The sequence below is a fragment of the Sceloporus occidentalis genome, unplaced genomic scaffold (assembly GCF_023333645.1).
Source record: "Sceloporus occidentalis isolate IW3139 unplaced genomic scaffold, rSceOcc1.0.p SCAF_48, whole genome shotgun sequence".
Lineage (NCBI taxonomy): Eukaryota > Metazoa > Chordata > Lepidosauria > Squamata > Phrynosomatidae > Sceloporus > Sceloporus occidentalis.
The window spans coordinates 4,520,406-4,540,202 of record NW_028317028.1 but is presented as its reverse complement, the minus strand read 5'-3'; the positions used below and the strand labels follow the sequence as shown (position 1 = coordinate 4,540,202).

The 19,797-nt window shown below is 40.5% G+C and overlaps 1 protein-coding gene across 1 annotated transcript in view; it reads right to left on the bottom strand.

The window, feature by feature from the left end:
* Window positions 1–16,807, bottom strand: part of TMEM132B (transmembrane protein 132B) — a 206,118-nt gene extending 189,311 nt beyond the window's left edge. The window contains exon 1 of the mRNA XM_089491063.1: window positions 15,942–16,807. Coding sequence (XP_089347189.1) covers window positions 15,942–16,807 — 866 coding nt within the window. The remainder of the gene's footprint in view (window positions 1–15,941) is intronic.
* Between the last annotated feature and the right edge of the window lie 2,990 nt (window positions 16,808–19,797).

Genomic DNA, 19,797 nt, shown 5'->3' with positions numbered 1-19,797 from the left:
CCGGAAGTGGAAATCCGCAGGTTCGCCGTCACGGGTTACAGGGCAGTGCGAATGAGCCTATTGGTCGCCTACAGGGACCTCCTCTGGCATCAACCAATTGGTTGATGCCAGAGAAGGACCCTGCAGGTGACCAATAGGCTCACTCGCACGGTCTTTGTAGCCCCTGACAGTGAACCTATGGATTTCCGCCCCCGTTAACCCCTTCGATGCTGCGTTAACACAGCATCGAAGGGGTTAACGGGAGCAGAAATCCATAGGTTAAAGGGCCGTGCAAGCGACCAATAGGCTCACTTGCATGGCCCCTTAACCCTTTAAAAAAAAGTTAACCCCTAGCTAATTGAACAGGGAGGGAGACCAGTGGCATCGGCAGTGCCGATGCCACTGGTCTCCCTCCCTGTTCAATTAGTTAAATGTCCGTACGAGCGACTTTATTGGTCGCTCGTACGGACATTTAACCCGGCACAGACTAACTAATTGAACAGGGAGGGAGACCAGTGGCATCGGTCTCCCTCCCTGTTCAATTAGTTAAAGACCAGTGGCATCGGCAGGGCAAGTTGCAGCATTGGGGTTTTAAAACCCCAATGCTGCAACTTACCCTGCCGATGCCACTGGTCTCCCTCCCTGTACAGAGTTAAATGTCCGTACGAGCGACTTTATTGGTCGCTCGTACGGACATTTAACCCGGCACGGACTAACTAATTGAACAGGGAGGGAGACCAGTGGCATCGGTCTCCCTCCCTGTTCGATTAGTTAAAGACCAGTGGCATCGGCAGGGCAAGTTGCAGCATTGGGGTTTTAAAACCCCAATGCTGCAACTTACCCTGCCGATGCCACTGGTCTCCCTCCCTGTACAGAGTTAAATGTCCGTACGAGCGACTTTATTGTTCGCTCGTACGGACATTTAATTAATTGAACAGGGAGGGAGACCAGTGGGATGTGCCGGGTAAGTTGTAGCATTGGGGTTTTAAAAGTCTGCACGAGCGACCAACAGAGTCGCTCGTGCAGACTTTTAAAACCCCAATGCTGTAACTTACCCGGCACATCCCACTGGTCTCCCTGTTCTATCAGTTAAATGTCCGTACGAGCGACTCTATTGGTCGCTCGTACGGACATTTAACTCATAGAACAGGGAGACCAGTGGGATGTGCCGGGTAAGTTACAGCACCAGGAGCCTAAAAGTCTGTACGAGCGACCAACAGAACAGAAGACGAACACGAAGAGCCCCCTGGTGCCCAAGTCTAGTCATTATCCAATTGGTCTTTTAACAGCTTCTGCATAATGACTAAAAACCTCTCTCTTTCCCTGTTCCAATTCCCCCTGATCGTAACTGTGCATCCACCCTCTTCCTACTACACAGCAGGTACTAGAGCCAGGGCCCTCCTTTCTTTACGTAAGCATATCTTTTATGCCTCTATAATAATGCCTGACTACTGTACTTATTATACTACACTTAATACAAGTGGTATTTTACACCATAAAGATTCAAGCTTGTATGCTTAACTATTATTCTTACACACTCTACCACCTACTCTACTCTTTTACACATACAGTGAAGGAAAAAATTACTTTATCCCCTGCTGATTTTGTACATTTTTGCTACTGACAAAGACACGATCAGTCTATAATTATAATGGTAGGTTTATTTGAACAGTGAGAGACAGAATAAAAAAATCCAGAATAACGCATTTCAAATAAGTTATACACCTGTCCACAGAAGCAATCAATCACATTCCAAACTCTCCAACATGACCAAGATCAAAGAGGTGTCCAAGAATGTCAGGGACAAGATTGTAGACCTATACAAGGCTGGAATGGGCTACAATACCTTCGCCAAGCAGCTTGGTGAGACGGTGACAACAGCTGGTGCAATTATTCACAAATGGAAGAAACCCTAAATCACTGTCAATCTTCCTCGGTCTGGGGCTCCATGCATGATCTCACCTCAATGATCATGAGAACAGTGAGGAATCAGCCCAGAACTACACGGGATGATCTTATCAATGATCTCAAGGCAGCTGGAACCATAGTCCCCAAGAAAAAAACAATTGGTAACACACTACGCCATAAAGGACTGAAATCCTATGACCCCAAGAACACCATCCCCAATGGAGGTGGAAACATTATGGTTTGGGGGTGTTTTTCTGCTAAGGGGACAGGACACACGGCCAAGGCAACAAACGAGTGGCTCAAGAAGAAGAACATTAGGGTCCTGGAGTGGCCTAGTCAGTCTTCAGACCTTAATCCCATAGAAAATCTGTGGAGGGAGCTGAAGGTTCGAGTTGCCAAATGTCAGCCTCGAAACCTTAATGACTTGGAGGGGATCTCCAAAGAGAAGTGCGACAAAATCCCTACTGAGATGTGTGCAAACCTGGTGGCCAACTACAAGAAACATCTGACCTCTGTGATTGCAACAAGGGTTTTGCCACCAAGTACTAAGTCATGTTTTGCAAATCAAATCTTATTTGAAATGCGTTATTCTGGATTTTTTGTTGTTATTCTGTCTCTCACTGTTCAAATAAACCTACTATTAAAATGATAGACTGATCATGTCTAACAACGGGAATAGTGAATGGACTATAGAGAGAGCATCCTGAAAGTGTACATTTCTGAGAGACCCAAACAACACAGTCAATGCAAACAATGACTAGGCTAATTGTTTCAGGGCAAATCAAATACATTATGTGTTGTGCCTAAGTGAAGTTTACTTTTTCTTCATTATCTGAAAGGCCTAGAGTTTACCCTGATTTGAATGTGGCTGAACATTTTGGATCTGTTCTGAAAGATGGAATCAAGACAACTTGCTTATGAATGTGTGAACGTCCTATCACAACAGATTAAGGGCTGTGAATGAGGCTCGGAGAGGACATACTGATTGCTGATGGGTAAGCTTCTGCTAAGTAAAGTCCTTGACCCCCTGCATTCATTGCATTGCAAAAGTGACTTTAAGGAAAAAATAATAAATGATGGATGAACTATAACTGTACTCTGTTAGCAGGAAGTGATAGGAATTATGTGGACAAAAAGGTACTGAAAAACCATGAACTCTCTATAGGAGTAATTGGATATGCATGGAAAAATGATTCTCAAACTCAGTAGCAGATTCCATAGTCTTAACCTGCAAAGATCCTGGGTATATAGGAAATATTAGCAATCCACTAATATTCATCCACTTCACAATTTAGTGGAGCTTTGTATTTAACACTTGGCAAATATTTTAATGCTTTTCAACCTTTAATCCAACCTGGACACCTGGACACAACAGGGTGGTTATATTTTAAAGCTCATCTTTGTGGGGTTCTACCATTTTATGTCCAGTTAATGTCCATATTTGTAAACGGGCTGATATGCGAAATGTTTAATACCAGTATACTACTTTAGTCTAGAGAATTGTCATAAGCCACAATAAAAATGTCTATTGACCTCTTTCCTTAGACCAGAAGGATTATGTACTTGAAGTCCCCAAAAAATTTAGTGTAACAGTGTAATGTCACAGTTCTCTTGAGTGTAAAAATTAAAATGCACTTAGTTACAGTGGTTTACTAGAAAATTGATACTATTTAACCCAAGAGAATATCGAGTCTTTAGTTGGGCCAACACAGAAAAGGATGTAAAATTACATAAGCTTTCGGTTCATCATCAATTCTTCCATCTGAAGAAGAGACCTCTCATGTCCTTAAAGCTTACTTTACAAATTTGACTAAAAAGACTTCACTAGGTAGATGGAAAGAGGGAAAGCATGCCCTGGTCATATTATTCTAATATGAATAAGAAATATCACCTGCAGAATTATTTATGCGGTGGCATGATACTGTAAATAGAAAACAAATTGGGTAGAAAAAATAGAGCAGATGAAATAGAGCTTTAACTTCAGGGCATTACTGGCCCATCCGCTCTGCTTTGACCCATCCCTCCCTGTCCCATCTCCAGCTCCCCTCTGATCCTCCCAGCCCCTTGTTGCTGCCACTGCTTTGACCTGCAGCATGCACCTCCCAGCTCTTCTGTCTGGACTCTTCCCCTCTCCCTCTGGCCACAGCCAGTTAATCTCATGCTTGACCCTGCCAGATTCTTCCTGCCCTGTCCTCTCTGACCCACCTACTTCAGCTCCCCTTTGCTCTGACCTAGCACCCATTGGGATTACCTAGCACCCATTGGGATTACCTAACACATGTGCCGACGAGATACTGCACCCAAGCTCCACTAACTCTAGGCTCACCGCTGGTGTGGGTAGATGAGAAAATGTTAGGGTTTGTGAGATGGTGATCAAAAGACAAGTGCTGAGGATTTATGAGGTAAGGTGAGATGAAGTAAGAAAATGAGAAGGTAGGCATCTTGAACAGATAGTAGGAGAAGTAAAGTGAGGACAGGAAGAGTTGGGTGCGGGCAGGTAAGGAAATGATAGATGGGTTAAAGTCGGGAGAAAAAGAAAAAAGCAGTGGAGGGAAATAGAATGTGGGGAGGGAAGAAGGGAGGGGGAATGCAAGAGAGAGAGGGTAGGGATAGAATAGGGAAAAGAAAGAAAGCAGGGGAAAAAGAAAGAGTAGAAATTTTTGGTAACGTCATTTCAATAACAGGCACATGAGCCAGTTCTATATGTTCACATATGTCATACTTCCCAACACTTTTGTGTTTAGGGGTGCATAAGAAGTGTGGCCAGTGGCTGGGCTGAAATAGGGACCTCTTAAAGCTGTTTAAATAATTAAGACATTTAGAATAATAATACAGTATTTTTATATTTTTCCATGTAATAACACATTTAAATAATTTTAGAATGTCAAAAACTGACACATTCATCTTGAGCATTCTGAATTCTTAGATAAAAGGGACTTAGAGGAGAAAACATGGACATAGGTATAACACACTGCAGAACGCCCGCTTTGTCATGGGGTCAAAATGCTGGCATGGGTGTGTGCCGAGTAAATACCATTTTGTTTGTAGTGTATTAATAGGCACATAGCATTTTTTTTTTTTTTTAAATGTTTTGAGGATTTACCAGCCTAGTATTTGAGCCATTCCTTCTTGCGTGGAGCACTTGGAGGTTATGAGAATGCTTGAGTTACTTAGTGAGGGGTGGGACTAGTTGACAGTATGGCGCTAACTTGCATGAGGCAGGACTAACTGCACATCGGGGTAGGACTAGCCCCAGGCAGTCTTGGATAGTAGGTAAAGTGCGCAGGGAGTGTGCATGGTTAAACACCAATCTCCCCTGCCCCGAGAAAGAGATAAGTGACCTGCAGACCCAGAGAAGCAGCGCTTTTACCCAGAGACTGAAGGTCAAAACCTGGACCCACACACCAACTCACTGGTACTAAACATACACACATAAACATACTGGGTCTAACACTACAGTACAGTACACACCCCACACTTACACTATACATACTGACTCTGGCACTATACATACATACATAAACACTGGGTCTAACACTACAGTCCACATACAGACTTCTTACCTGTCTCCACTGCCTCTGACTACCGTGGGTTCACATAATTCATGTTACGTGACACCTTGGTTCCTAGGTGCCTGGGTGTTGTGTACTTGCAGCCCCTGCAGTCAAGGAGGAGGCTAACTTCCTTGCTCTTGAGAGAACAGGGGGTCAGAGCCGCTTGCTTCACTGGGCCTGGTACACCAGTACTGGCGTATCCCTGGACGCATCCCTAGGCATTTATTCAATGGTTTTTCCTGGGGGGTCATTTCCATAAAGTAGATGCACCTCTCTCACAAACAATTTTATTTGTAAATAACCCAAATAAAAAAACAAATCATGAATATTGCATTTACTTATTTTCCAAAAGAGTGGACCTCACATCCATGTACACATTTTCAAGGTTAAAAGGGATACTGTTCATCTTTAGACATCAATGTGATAATGCTATGTTATTCCAGTATTGACAGGTAAGAGTGTTATCCAGCAGAGAGTACACAGGTTAAATGATAAGACATTGGCAGGCAGTCTTATACATGCTCACCTTAGAGAAAGGGTAATCGGACATATGTTTTGTGTTAGTAGAAACCAGATCATTTCACTGTTACTTTCCCCCAGATAATCCAGAACCCTAAATTGCAAAATTTCTAAATTCTAATTCTGCTTTTGCTTAGCTGGAAAAGTAGCCTTCTGCACAAATACAGTCTGCACAGCTGCGTGCAGTCACAGCTGGTGGATATTCAAGAAGAGTAAAGGAGTAAATGGCATGAAATTAAAAGATAACACTTCTATTGATTGGTCCAGTAATAAGCATGGCTGTGCACAAGTCTCAGTTGAGGTCAACTAAATGTAGAACACTCCCAAGGAAAGAGATATTTAAATACTGTCTTCACTATTTCATTTGCAAAAAGAATAAAGTATATGCTCATTGTACGTAGGAGCAGAATGTTCTCCACATGTGTTATCGATCCAACTAGAAATACAATCCAGAAAAACAAAGCTAAAAAGAATGCCCACAGTATTTGTTTGAATGCCAAAGAAGCAAGACTTAAAATCAACAAAGTAAGCAATATGCCTGTACTTAACGCAGGGTCGTACCTAGAGTATTTGGCACCTGGGGCGGATCCTGTATGTGGCACCCCCACCCACCCACACACACACACACTTTAAAACTGCATAGCTTCTACCGTTATATACCGGCGCAGAAACTGAAGGTGGTACAGCATTAGTGTTATGATTATATACTGAGGCAGACATTGACGGTGGTACAGCATAACACCTATCACTATATACTGAGGCAGACATTGACGGTTGTACAGCATAACACCTACCACTATATACTGAGGCAGACAATGACGGTGGTACAACATAACACCTATCACTATATACTGAGGCACACACTGACGGTGGTACAGCGTAATCCCTATCACTATACATTGAGCCAGACATTGTCAATAGTGCAGCATAACTCCTATCACTATATACAAGGCCAAACATTGATGTGGTATAGGCCTACCACTTCATTAGTAGTAGGGATGCACCGAAACTAATTCTGGACTGAAACCGAAAATGCAGCATTTACCTGGCCGAAACCGAATATGACCCCCCCACACACCATAAAAAAAAATCTAACACTTGTATTTAAAGTAAGTAACACACCAAAATAGGACAAAACATTTAAATAACAATATTAATATCTATATATATATATATATATATATAGATATTTGATTTTTAACAGCAATCACATTTCTATCATGCCCAGGCATACCCAGATTCCAGGATGTACTCGCAGACTTGGCATGATAGGAGTATGATTGCCCTATCTACCCCTTCTCACTCCCTTTTGTCCTACCTACCCCTTCTCACTCCCTTCTCCCTATCTATCCCCTATCCCCCCGTCTCACTCCCTTCTCCCTATCTACCCCCTCCTAACTATCTACCCTCTCCCCCTTTGAAGTTCACTTACCTTTCAGGAGTCCTGCGGTGGGGGTGCAAGGCCTCTGTCTCCCAGCTCTGCCACTGTATGGAACAGTATAGAGTGATGGGAGTTATGATGTACTAGAGCATAATTATATAATGAAAAATACATTGGAAATGGTACAGCATAACACCCATCACTCTCACACACTTACCAATCTGCACATATACCAATTCACACATACACCAATGCAGACATATACCAATCCACACATACCAATCCACACATATACTAATCCACACATATACTAATCCAGGGCTTGACAAATTTGTTGTGAATCTAGGCGCCAGTTAAAAAAGTTAGGAGCCAGGATTTTTTTTAAACTAACAGTTGGTTAGGAGTGATCGGATCATCATCAGCCCACTTACTAAACTCACAGCGTTTGACCTGGAAGCACCCTGGACTTTCAGGTCAGTGCTGTTTTTTTTTTTATTATTAATTAAATTTTTTTTAACTCTTTCGATGCTGATGTTCCATTGGAGCACAGCATTGACTGATATTTAGTCCCCACAAGCTTGTGGGGGAAAATGTTAACCCCTGCAATGCCACGAATGTGTCATACACAAGTGTGGCATTGAAGGGGTTAACGCTGCACTGTCGCTCTCATGGAGCGATCAGGCAGCAGGGGGGTGTTGGGGCTGGTGTCCACACTCATGTGGAGACCAAAGAACCTTCTCCCCTGTCCCTGAAGCTGCCTCTGGCAGCTGGGACTCAATTGCTGGTCTATAGACCAGCCATTGCAGGGAGGGGAGTCTTTGATGACTGCTGTAGGCTTCCATGCCTACAGAAATCATCAAAGGGCTTGTGGGGGCTCGTTTTTGCTGTTGCTGGTCTGCCTGGGCTTCCAGGCAGACCACCAGCAGCAGAGCCCCGTACAAAACGGGAATTAACCCCCTGTGGCAGCTGAAAACACGATTGCTGGTTTTGCAGCAACCGCGGTTTCAGCCTACAGGATCACTCCGTGGGAGTGATCTCAGGCTCGGGGGCGGGCTCTGAGTGGCTGTGCTGTCTGCCCAGACTCCTGGGCAGATAGCATCAGCAGCGCCCCCGTGTGGTTACTCAGCCTCTTACATCTACATTTTTTTATGGATGTAAGAGGCTGACAAAACCTAGGCGCCAAAATTCTCTGTCGCCATGGCGACCTGGCGCCTGGGATTTGTCGAGCCCTGTACTAATCCACACATATACCTGTCACAAACTGGGTCCAAACAGATGACTGCATTGACCCAGCGCGCCCAAAGATTGTGTGCAGGAGTCACAGTGCAGTAGTGGAGTTGGACAGGGCATGGATGCAGGGCGACCACACTCACCCAGGTGTTGAGCACCTAGGGTTGCGCAGCCAAACACCAGCGCTCTGATATAGCAGCGGATGAAGTCCAGAATTAAACTAAGTGATATCCTGCAGACACCCTGGAGCAGGCATGAAACATATCACTGGAATCACGTGCAGGATGCTGCAGGCTGGGAGTATGGAAGCTGAGCAAAGGATATAGCAGAAACAAAACAAGCAAGGGACAGGGAGACCAGGCACGAAACATAACCATACAAGACATACATGATACAGGGCACAACAAAGGACAGGGAACAAGGCAAGGAACACAGGGGAAGGAGTAAGGAGCCGGAATCCTCGGACGCTTCTCCTTTAAGCAAGGATAGGCCATATAAACTAGGACATAGGGAGAGGAGAGAGGAACCAGAATCCTCAGATGATACAAGGAAGAAGGGCAAAGGCACATAAGAGACAGACAAATATGAATACAGGAACTAGCCTAGAACTATATGATAACAATTGGAGATTCCGTCACATCATATGGCCATAGTATGCTTAGCCCACCACTACGCCAAAGTACTCCAATGACGGTGGGTCCTAACGCTAATCCCTGCTGACAGCGGTACGAAACAAACTAAACATGTAATCCAAACACATAGCACTGAGACATACTTTTAGACTGCAGACTGAGACAAATGGAAGATTAGAACAGAGCAAAAGGAAATCCAGGAATGGATCTAAGCAAAACAGGGAAACTGAAGCAAAACAGATATGCAGCTCTGCAGCCTGGGTAGAACGTGACAATACCAATCCACACATATACCAATCCACACATATACCAATCCACACACATATCAATCCACACACATACCAATCCACACACATACCAATCCACACACACCAATCCAGACATATACCAATCCAGACATACTAATCCACACATACACCAATCCACATACTAATCCACACATACCAATCCACACATACCAATCCACACATACCAATCCACACATATACCAATCCACACATACTAATCCACACATACCAATCCACACATACCAATCCACACATACTAATCCACACATACCAATCCACACATATACCAATCCACTCTCACTCACTGAATGCTTTCCTACCTTTCCTCTTTTCTCCTTACAGCTTCTTTTCCTCCTCTTCGCTCCTCTTCTTCAGTTCTTCTGTCTTCTTCCAGTTCAGTGGGCGCGGCTTCAGTGTTGTGCGCCGGGATCTGACAACAAATCCCGGTGCACAGCAGCTGTTGCCGCGCGGATCGCAAGGGATCGATATCGGAGGTCTTTAACAGACCTCCGGCTCCCTTGAGTGATTTTAAGCCGGGTTCAAGGGTTGAACCCGGCTTAAAATCACTCAAGGGAGCCGGAGGTCTGTTAAAGACCTCCAATACCGCTCCCTTGCGAGCCTGCTCCTCCAGCAGCGGACATTATTGTCCGTCTCTGGAGGGGTGCCGGGTGCCGGCAAGTTGGCACCCCCCTGATGAGCGGCACCCGGTGCGGACCGCCCCGCCCCCCGCTAGGTACGCTACTGACTTAACGTATGCAAGTTTTAATACATGATGTCTTCATTTTAACAAGGACTTAAGCCCAGTATCTCAATCAGCCAGGTTAATGAAGCAGACTCTCAATCCTCCTTTAGTATCATTGCACACGAGGACCTTTCTTATGTCATAGCCAAACGAGCTGCTCCAAACACTCCTCTTATAATTTTAGATTTCTTGTTGGTTGGCCCTTAAAATCAGCAACTTGAACTGGGGCTGGATCTGTACTCTGCAACATCAAATTGGTTTTAAGAATCCCTTGAAAACGGAACGTATCAGTTTACCTTTAATAAATGTAAAGGGTTAGGGAAAACAAGAAAAATCGTACACTGTCACAGTCACATCCACTGAAGCACAATAGGGAAATATGAAGCTGAATGATCAGTTGTGTGACCATTCAGCAATGCAGGGGGTTTAGGATAAAGTCTTCAAAGAGATGGCTGAGGGGTGATTTTCTTTTTGAACTGAACTACGGTTTCTGAAAACCTCCAATTGATATTCAGCACTGCAGGAATGAACTGTTATCATACATACAAAACCCTGGCAAAATAGCATTTCTCAATGCTCATTATCTTGCTGACTGATTTTACATTAAAAGGGGGTCGTTTTCAAAATGTTTATATGGAACCCCTAAGGTTGTTCATTTACTGGCTACAAACTAGTCCATGGCACATCAAAATTTATTTTACCCACAGTAAGCCTTAGTGTTTTAGTATTTATCCACAGAATTAACAAACCATAGAAACTCAACCAATGCCTTTTTTGTATTCAAATGATGTATATTTTACTTTTCTCCCATAAGGATCCCAGGTTAATCGGAAACTCTAATCATGATAGCCTAACAGATTATGCAGGAACATGATAATCATTTGTAAACCACAAAAAACAAATGCTAAAAACCATTATTACCACCCATAATTTACTTAGTCTGTAATGTAAGCATCCTCACAAAACCAAAAGCATGGATATGAATCTGGGTAATTTAGTGTCAAAATCCTAAACACGCACATTACATGCTTTGGCAGCAATGTAGTTGGTCTACAACCATTCAGACCTCATGTGAGACTTGGCTTGTGTGGATTCAAATGTACTACACAAACATATAGCAAGGAGACTCGGTGACCAAACTGCATTGCATTCATTCTTATTATCTGGAATGTTAAGATGTCACATATATCACATGGTCTTGGATATGCAACTAGCGATATTTCTCTCCTGTGCATTAGAAATGTTGAATCCTTACTTACATTACATGACTCCTCAGAACTACTTCTGAGCCATTTTAGCATTAACTGAAATGCAAGACGATGCCCAACAGCCAAAACATTTATTAGACAATTTAGTAACTGAATTCACAAAGAATTCCACTATTTTCATATGATGTTGAACTTCAGATTTGCATGGAGTAGGTATACTGAATAAGAACACCTCAGGCCTACACACCTGAAGATCATTGTCCTGATGCTGATATCGGGAAGGTTCTATTTTTTCTCATTTTTGAGGGCAAGGTGCTGGCTAATGGCAGTGAATACACAAAAAAATAACAATAAAGGTGACAAAAACTATTTGCATTTCTTTATTGAGTATGTTGCGTCCAAGAATAATACTGAACGGAGGAGGAAGGGACAGCAGGCTCTCAGCATAGCCTGAGGTTGTGAAGGAGCTTAGTCATTTTAAGTCAAAAAGGCACCAGAAATTAACAGTGTCTAACCTGACAGGAAAAGCACACGTGGATTTAAATCTTAAAAGAGAAGCACAAGGTGGAAAACCCAAGAGGCCTTTATTAAACACACAGTCACATCTATTTTTAGTTTTCCAGTGATTAGTGTATCAAACTTTGCAAGATACCGTTGTGCCAGTACTTTGCACTGACATCATTCATGAGTTCTTTTCATTCTGAGAGGCTTATCGATTGGTGCAGGGGGGACATTATATGACTGTACACAGTATATCGCTTCCTCTTGCACTAGGTGATAAGCAAAAGGAAACATTAATTGTTAACTTTCTTCCTGCTTCCTCGAGGTGCCTTTTTAAAATATAATTAACCTGGGAGCTTGACTGGCTGTCCACAGATCAGAGGCTACAACTGAGTTTTAGTAAACCTGCCTGGAGCATTAACAGAAGCTTTTAGCTTACTCATAATGTTCATCCCAGAGATGAATATGGGGTGGTCATTGTTTTATTTCTGGAAAAAATTTTAATATAACACATGTAACAAATGTTTTTTTAGGTGTAAGAACTGAATTCACTAAAGCTCCAAACTTCCTTAATACTAAGATGGAATAACAGGACACGCAAAATCCATAGTCACAAATGTAGATTCACAGGAATGCTTTTGCGTTGTGTATAAAATCTCTGATTTATTACCGTATTTGCCCGAAATTTGAAAAAATTTTATTACATAGTTATTAAACTCAAATTTTATTATACTCATCATCCTCATCGCTCCCAACGGCCCCTAAATTAACCCTAAAGACCCCATCAACCATAACTGCCCCTAAATTTACCCTAAAGATCCCATCAACCATAACTGCCCCTAAATTAACCCTAACAACCCCATCAACCATAACTGTCCCTAAATTAACCCTAACAACCCCATCAACCATAACTGCCCCCAAATTAACCCTAAAGACCCCATCAATCATAACTGCCCCTAAATAAACCCCCACCTCCCCTAACTTTCAGCAGCCCAAAAATTAATGTTTTACTTACTGTTAGATGAGTTGCTTAGCCATGTGGACGCTATAAGGAAAGGGGCGGGGCCAATCAGTGTAACTGCAGGGAGGGACTGTTAATCAGAAAGGGGCGGGGCCGATTGTCAGTGTGACTGCAGGGAGGGACTGGGAACTGCAATCTACAACCACTGTATAAGACGCACCTACTTTTTAGACCCCATTTTTTTTTTTAAAAAGGGGCATCTTATACATGGGGAAATACGGTAACAAGCACCGTTAGGAACAATGTTTCTGTCCCTTCAAATTAACTTTAGTATTATTGTCACTGTATTTTCATTGTTTGATAATTTTTGAATAAATCACACTTTAAAGACCTGTAAGGGCTCCTGAAAACTGTACTTTTTATTACTTTTCCAAAGGAATACTTCCTGGGTGGTCTTGGATAATATATTTAATAAAGATAATATCTAATTATAATAAAATAAATACAATAATATAATGTGTGTATATATATATATATATATATATATATTTACGCATCTATACATATATATACATATATATATATATATATATATATATATACACACACACCTACACATGAGAGAGATAGCGAGAGACAGAGAGAGAGAGAGAAAAAGAGAAAGAGAAGCCTTTCATATTGATGGACAGACATATTGAGATTTGTCCATACTTGTGATTTCTCGAACACACAAACATACAAAGCAACAAAGCAAAGATATTTTAATGAATGCTATGTTGAGGACAGGGACCTTTTTGTAACAAAGTATTAAACGAACAGCATTTCACAAGATTGGCAATGGGGCGCAGCTTGTTGTAAAAAAAAAAAGCCAGTTCTGTCTCCTTGCTGCTGTCCTTGTGACATTCGAAATGAAACAAAACACATTAATGGAAGAAGGGCTTGTTTGAAGATAATTGGCTGGATCTGCCAACTCGGAAAAAAAATAAGAATAAAAAATATGACTGAGTCTTTTGAAAATGCATCTAATTAAAAACTGGCTAATCCGATCCCATTACTGTCAGTGAGACTGTGACCGAGTCAGAAAAATAATACACCAACGGATTTGAGGCTTAACTGGACTCTATTTTAACAGTTTGCTCACATTACAAATGTCTTTGAAGCGGTTAAAATAACCTGAAGAGATGGCACAAAACCTCAGTATGTTGAGACACACAAATGTTTCAAATTAATTGAAAAGAAAAAAATATATATATAAATTCAGGAGAAATCTCAGCTGGAAGATTATAGAAAAGTTTTTCTCGTTTATTATAAAATGATTTCATGTTTTCTTGATCATAATATACATGCTCATCTTTCAAGTTGAGGGACAGACTCTTGTCTGTAGCACTTAAAATAGTGTCTGACACTTATTGCATACTGGTTCCTACTCAACATAGAATATGCATTGTTGCGTAAATTGGTAGTCTGATGATTTATAAAAATCACTCAGTAGTCATACATATAATCATATAACAAAACCAAAAAGATCTTTGGGAAGGCAAAGCCAACAGCCTAAGAAAACAGACATATCTCTCAAGTGTTCTGTATACCGGCAACCTGTCTTCAACCTTTCTGCTAAATCTCTGCACTCCAAGCTTTTATTTTGTTTATCCTCCTGCCATCCACAACTAAAGATGATCTGCGGTAAGTCAAGGTCTGCTTCTCTGGAACCTTTTCTTCATGAAAGATGGCAAAAGTTGCAGCCAGAATCTCATAATGAGCAAGGCAGCTTGATGAGTATTCCCCAAAAAAATCAAGATCCTGCCACAGCACCCAAGAGCATCATAGCTCAAACAGTGTGGGCTTTGAACAACATAGACATGATGGCCTAAAGTAATGTCAATACATTTCCCATTACACTCAATTGAATCAATTAAACATAAGTATGTAAACATGTTGCGTATGCTCAGCATCACCCCCGAAGAACTCACTGAAGCAGGAGCAATCACACACGCTAGCAAAACATCAATGTTTAGGTAGCAGATATGTCATTAGCTGCTGCTATTCCCATTTCAATGGATACTAAGCTCCCGTTGGAGTAGAATGGGTGTTTTACTAACTATGCACAAAATCATATTATAGTATGGTCCCTGCTTTCAGTAGATCAGGAGGGGGAATAGATGGGTGAGACAGAAGCACTCCAATAACTAAAGCATGCCTGTATATATTTACAATGCAGTAAAATGCTCTTGGTTAACTTCATGGGGCTCTACGTAGTTTAGATATACAAAAAATTATATAGTCTATTTGGAGATGTAAGTTTGCATGTGTTCCATGAATCCAGAAAAGCCCATTTACTATCTACCCAATACAAAACCAAATAAATCATGGTGCAATACACGAATAAACCTATTGTCAGCCTATTGTCCATTTGGACAAAACAATTTAGTCTAGCTGCTGCCTACCGACTGATATTGGACTGCATTCAATACAAATCTATTGTAAGTTGTTGAATACAAATCTTTACTCAACAGGAAAAAATCTAAGGTATACTGGCCCGTCTTCATTAACTGCAATAAAATGTGTAACTTTACTTCAAGGAATGGTATACATTTAGTTGTAATAGATTTACCTCCAGCCCATTGTACCATAGTAGGCAACCTTTTTTCCTACATATATTAGTACAGCCGTTAGTGTTAATTAATGCACCATTAATATGCTCTATTACTGTTTATGCCAACTGTTTCCATCACTTTGTCAGGGTCGTATTAGGCCTGGGTAAATATACAGTAATTCAAAAAGCTACGAAGACATAATTATTAGCTTTTGAGAGTCAAAGGGTCTTGCAAAAGAATCTGATAAACCAGTATGAAACATATCGGATGTTACATATAAAAATTAATTCTAACACAAAAATTTAATAACTGGACCAAGGGAATGGACTAATATGTCAGAATAAAAGTTTGTTTTTTTTATGTGTTGGTACTTCTTTTACATACATTTGTTAATAATAAAGAAAAATAAAATATTAGTTTTAAATTTATGACACAACCAGCATACCTCAACATGAACTGATGTGTAGATGAGCCTCCAACCATTGAAACAAAAAATGTCACGATGTCCCCAACCTTCACTGGACTTTGGGGAAAACGGATAAGAATATTGTTATCCAGTCTAAGTACTGATACTCTCAGAGTGTCTTGAGTTGGATAAACAATTACACTGCCAATTCGTTCCATTGCTGATGAGAATGTTTGAATATCGTCTTTATTTGAGTGAATCCTATTCGACCATTTAATTTCCTCGGTGGAACACTCTTCGTTTTCACCAGTGGTATAGATGACTTGGTGGAGTTCAACTGGGACTCCTTGGGGTGGAGAGGAATCATTAGGATCCTTGGGAGGTAGGGAAGTTGTTAACCAACTGGCTGAGAGCTCAAGTTCTGCCACACAAAGTCCTAAATTCCCTTTCAGTCTACAACTTGATGAAAGCTCCCTACTGTCCAAAACTGCAATCATCTTCACACACGGTAAAACCTCAGTTGAGGTATAGTCATTCCATTCTTTTCCAGCTATATAAAACAACACCTGTACTTTTGGTCTGTTGGAATATATGGAGCTTTCAATTATATGGGACCTTAACTGCCAGTTAAATGTGAATTTATTGGTGGAACTGAAAGTGTTTGAGGTTAAAATCAAATTTCGAGGTACTGTTTGTTCTGCTGAATAAGGTCCATACGTGGCGTTTATCCCTGGTGGCACACTGGCTTTGTATACAAAGATTGGTTCTGTTCGAGATTGCAGACTGGAGTTCTTTGTGAGGTCCTGGTTGGCCTCTTTAAGGAAGAAAGAGACATCGGCATTGCAGATATGATAGTTTACAGGTAAATATACAGGGAGGGATGAAAACCTTTGTATGGTGTCCATTGTCACTCTACAGTCTGTCACTGAAAGGAAAAGAGAGGAATGCTTCAGATTAGAATCAATTCACCCATTCTTAGCATTGAATTCATACTAATTGTATAAATACATAAATCATTTGTATAAATCAGTGGTTCTTAACCTTTTTATGTCACCTCTCTTGTGAAAGTTCTTATGACGTACACCTCCCAAGCTTTAACGGCCCAAAATTTAGGCTTAGGCAGGAGTTTGCATAAAACAAGTTATAGTTGAGAGGCTACTCACACCTCCCCTGGAGTTGGTCCAAACCTCCCCAAGGGAGGCGTACCCCACAGGTTAAGAACCCCAGTTATAAACGATTGTCGAACAGTGTTCTGTGGATGGTAAGCATAAGTGGAGTTTAGTTGTGCAATTTGGCCATTAAAAATCTTCTAGCTCATTCAATTCAGTTATCTATATGATATGGTCTTTTCATATCACACCAAATTCAAATGCTACATGTTGATAAAACGCAAGCAAAGTATTTTCAAGAAGTTGTAAATAGCTTGAAAGAAACTAGTCTGTATCGCGTTTCAAACAGTCAGGTTTTACAGCGGACACACACACACACAGAAGTACTATCCTAAATGTTTTAGGCTGGTGTGATAACAATATCCAAAGTGCGTGAACCTAATGAAAATCTAAAGCAAATCAATATTTGGTTTGACCACATCTTGCCTTTAAAACAGCATCACTTTCTCTAGGTACACTTGTGTATGAATAAAATACTTATGTGCTAATATGTAGGTTAAGACATAATCATTAACTGAAACAGACTTTCTTCACAAGGTGAGGTTGCTGAAGATAGTTTAATGTCAAAAGCCATACACCATGGTAAGATTGAGCACAATAACATGACACAAGGTAGCATCAGCAAGTCTAAAATTTCAAGGCAGACAGGGGTTTCCAGATGTTTTGCCTAAACTCTTTTGAAGAAACACAAAGAAATGAGCAATGTTGAGGATGGTAGACACAGTGGTCAGCCAAGGAAACTGGATGAAAGACACATCGTGCCTACCTCCCTCAGCTCAGCATTAGCAGAAAACAGTGGGGCCCTTGTACACCCACCTACTGTCTAGAGAAGTCTGATTAAGAAGTGGTCTTTGTGGAAGACTTGCAGCCAAAAAGCTATCTCTCCAACGTGGAAACAAGGTCAAGCGACTCAATTACTCACAAAAATACAGCAATTGATGGTCTCCTCAATGCTGAGAAGTACAGGCAGATACTTATCATGCAATATCATTAGGATTAGGATTAGCATTGGATTTGCCCCATATTTATTCTGTAGAAGAGTGAGAAGCAACTGAGACTGCCTACATTCACAGAATAGTGGTGAGGTCAGCGTTAACAAAATTATATACGTGGATACAAATTGTCACAATGAAGATCGGCTTCAAATAAGATGTGCTACAAACAGAAAAATATATGATTCTAATAACAAAACTATATAAACACCCAACAGACACATAAAAAAAAACACATAAAAATATAGTAAATTAAAGTTAATGATAAAGCCATTATGTGAAGAATATACATGTCAAATGGTGTATCATAATAACAAAAACTGCATTTTTTGATTGGATATTCACAAAACAAGCTCAATATAAGTCTCGGAGCAGCAGATCATCAGCAACAAAAAAATCCAAAAAACAGCCCTCTTTCGTTCCAAGCCAAGCTCTTTGTGAGCCTTGGAGCAACAGGTTGTCAGTAACGATATATCCTCCATGGTAATACTAACAACACAGTATCACCGGTGGAAACAGCAACAATGCATCCACATCCAGCGACAACTCCGTCCCGTTCACTCAAAAGTTATCACAAATGATGGTAAAAGGCATAAAAAGAAAAAAGGAATACCCACAATGGTGAAGTAGGAAAAGATTTAATTCCAATATAGAATAAAGCATTCCTCACAAACAGTGCTCCGGATAATAACTCAGCAACAAATGCTATAAAGAAAAGCAAAAGATGCTGAGATGTGAGGCTACGCTCATAGAAGTGATGTCTCTCCCAGTGGTCATGCCCACCCAATGCGGTTCGATGCGAACATCTTTCTCGGTGGTAAAAAAAAACATATAATCTATCTGCCTTTAAAGTGACATCTTACATATTAATTAAAAGTAAATAGATTGTTACAAATGAACCAATGGATATCAATTAACTTGAAACGGCTTAAATACATTGTAGAGTGCAATTTACATTGTACAATGTATAACTAAATAATTATTGATCTTGAAAAATTCAAATTGTATTTCCATATAGAACTAATTAAAAATTACATATATATATATATATATATATATATATATATATGACTATACAAATCTATAAACAAAAAAATTATAAATATATAGAAATATATAAATATTAAAATATTTAAAATAAAAAAACCTAATCTCAAAATCAGTTTTAAGCCATTGGCCATTAAAGTTTTCATGTCAAAAATCCATTTTATTTCCAGCTGACAAAGCCTCCTATTCTTATCACCTCTCTTCCAACCTGGTGTGATTTTATCTATGACCATAAAAATGCAGAATATGCTTTTAAACATGCTTTAAAATGTCTAGGTCTTGAATGTTTATCTGACCTGTGTTCAATCAAGTTAAAATGTTCTAAAATCCTCTTTTAATGGTCTGCTGGTTTTACCAATATACTTTATTCCACAGCCACATTGTATCAGATACACAACTCATAGTGTTGCAATTAATAAAGTACTTAACAAGATGTCTTATTTTAGAGACTGTGGAAGTGAATTATGTTCTTTTATTTGTTTTGCACAGACATTATCTCTACCACACCTGTGGAAAGGTCTATATGTGAGTACCGCTTTATTTTATATTGAAATTAAATCTTTTCATACTTACCGTCACCATTGCGGGTATTACTCTTTTCTTTTTATGCTTTTCGCCATCAATTCTGATAACTTTTGAGTGAGTGGGAGTGAGCCGTCACATGATGTGGATACATCGTTGCTCTTT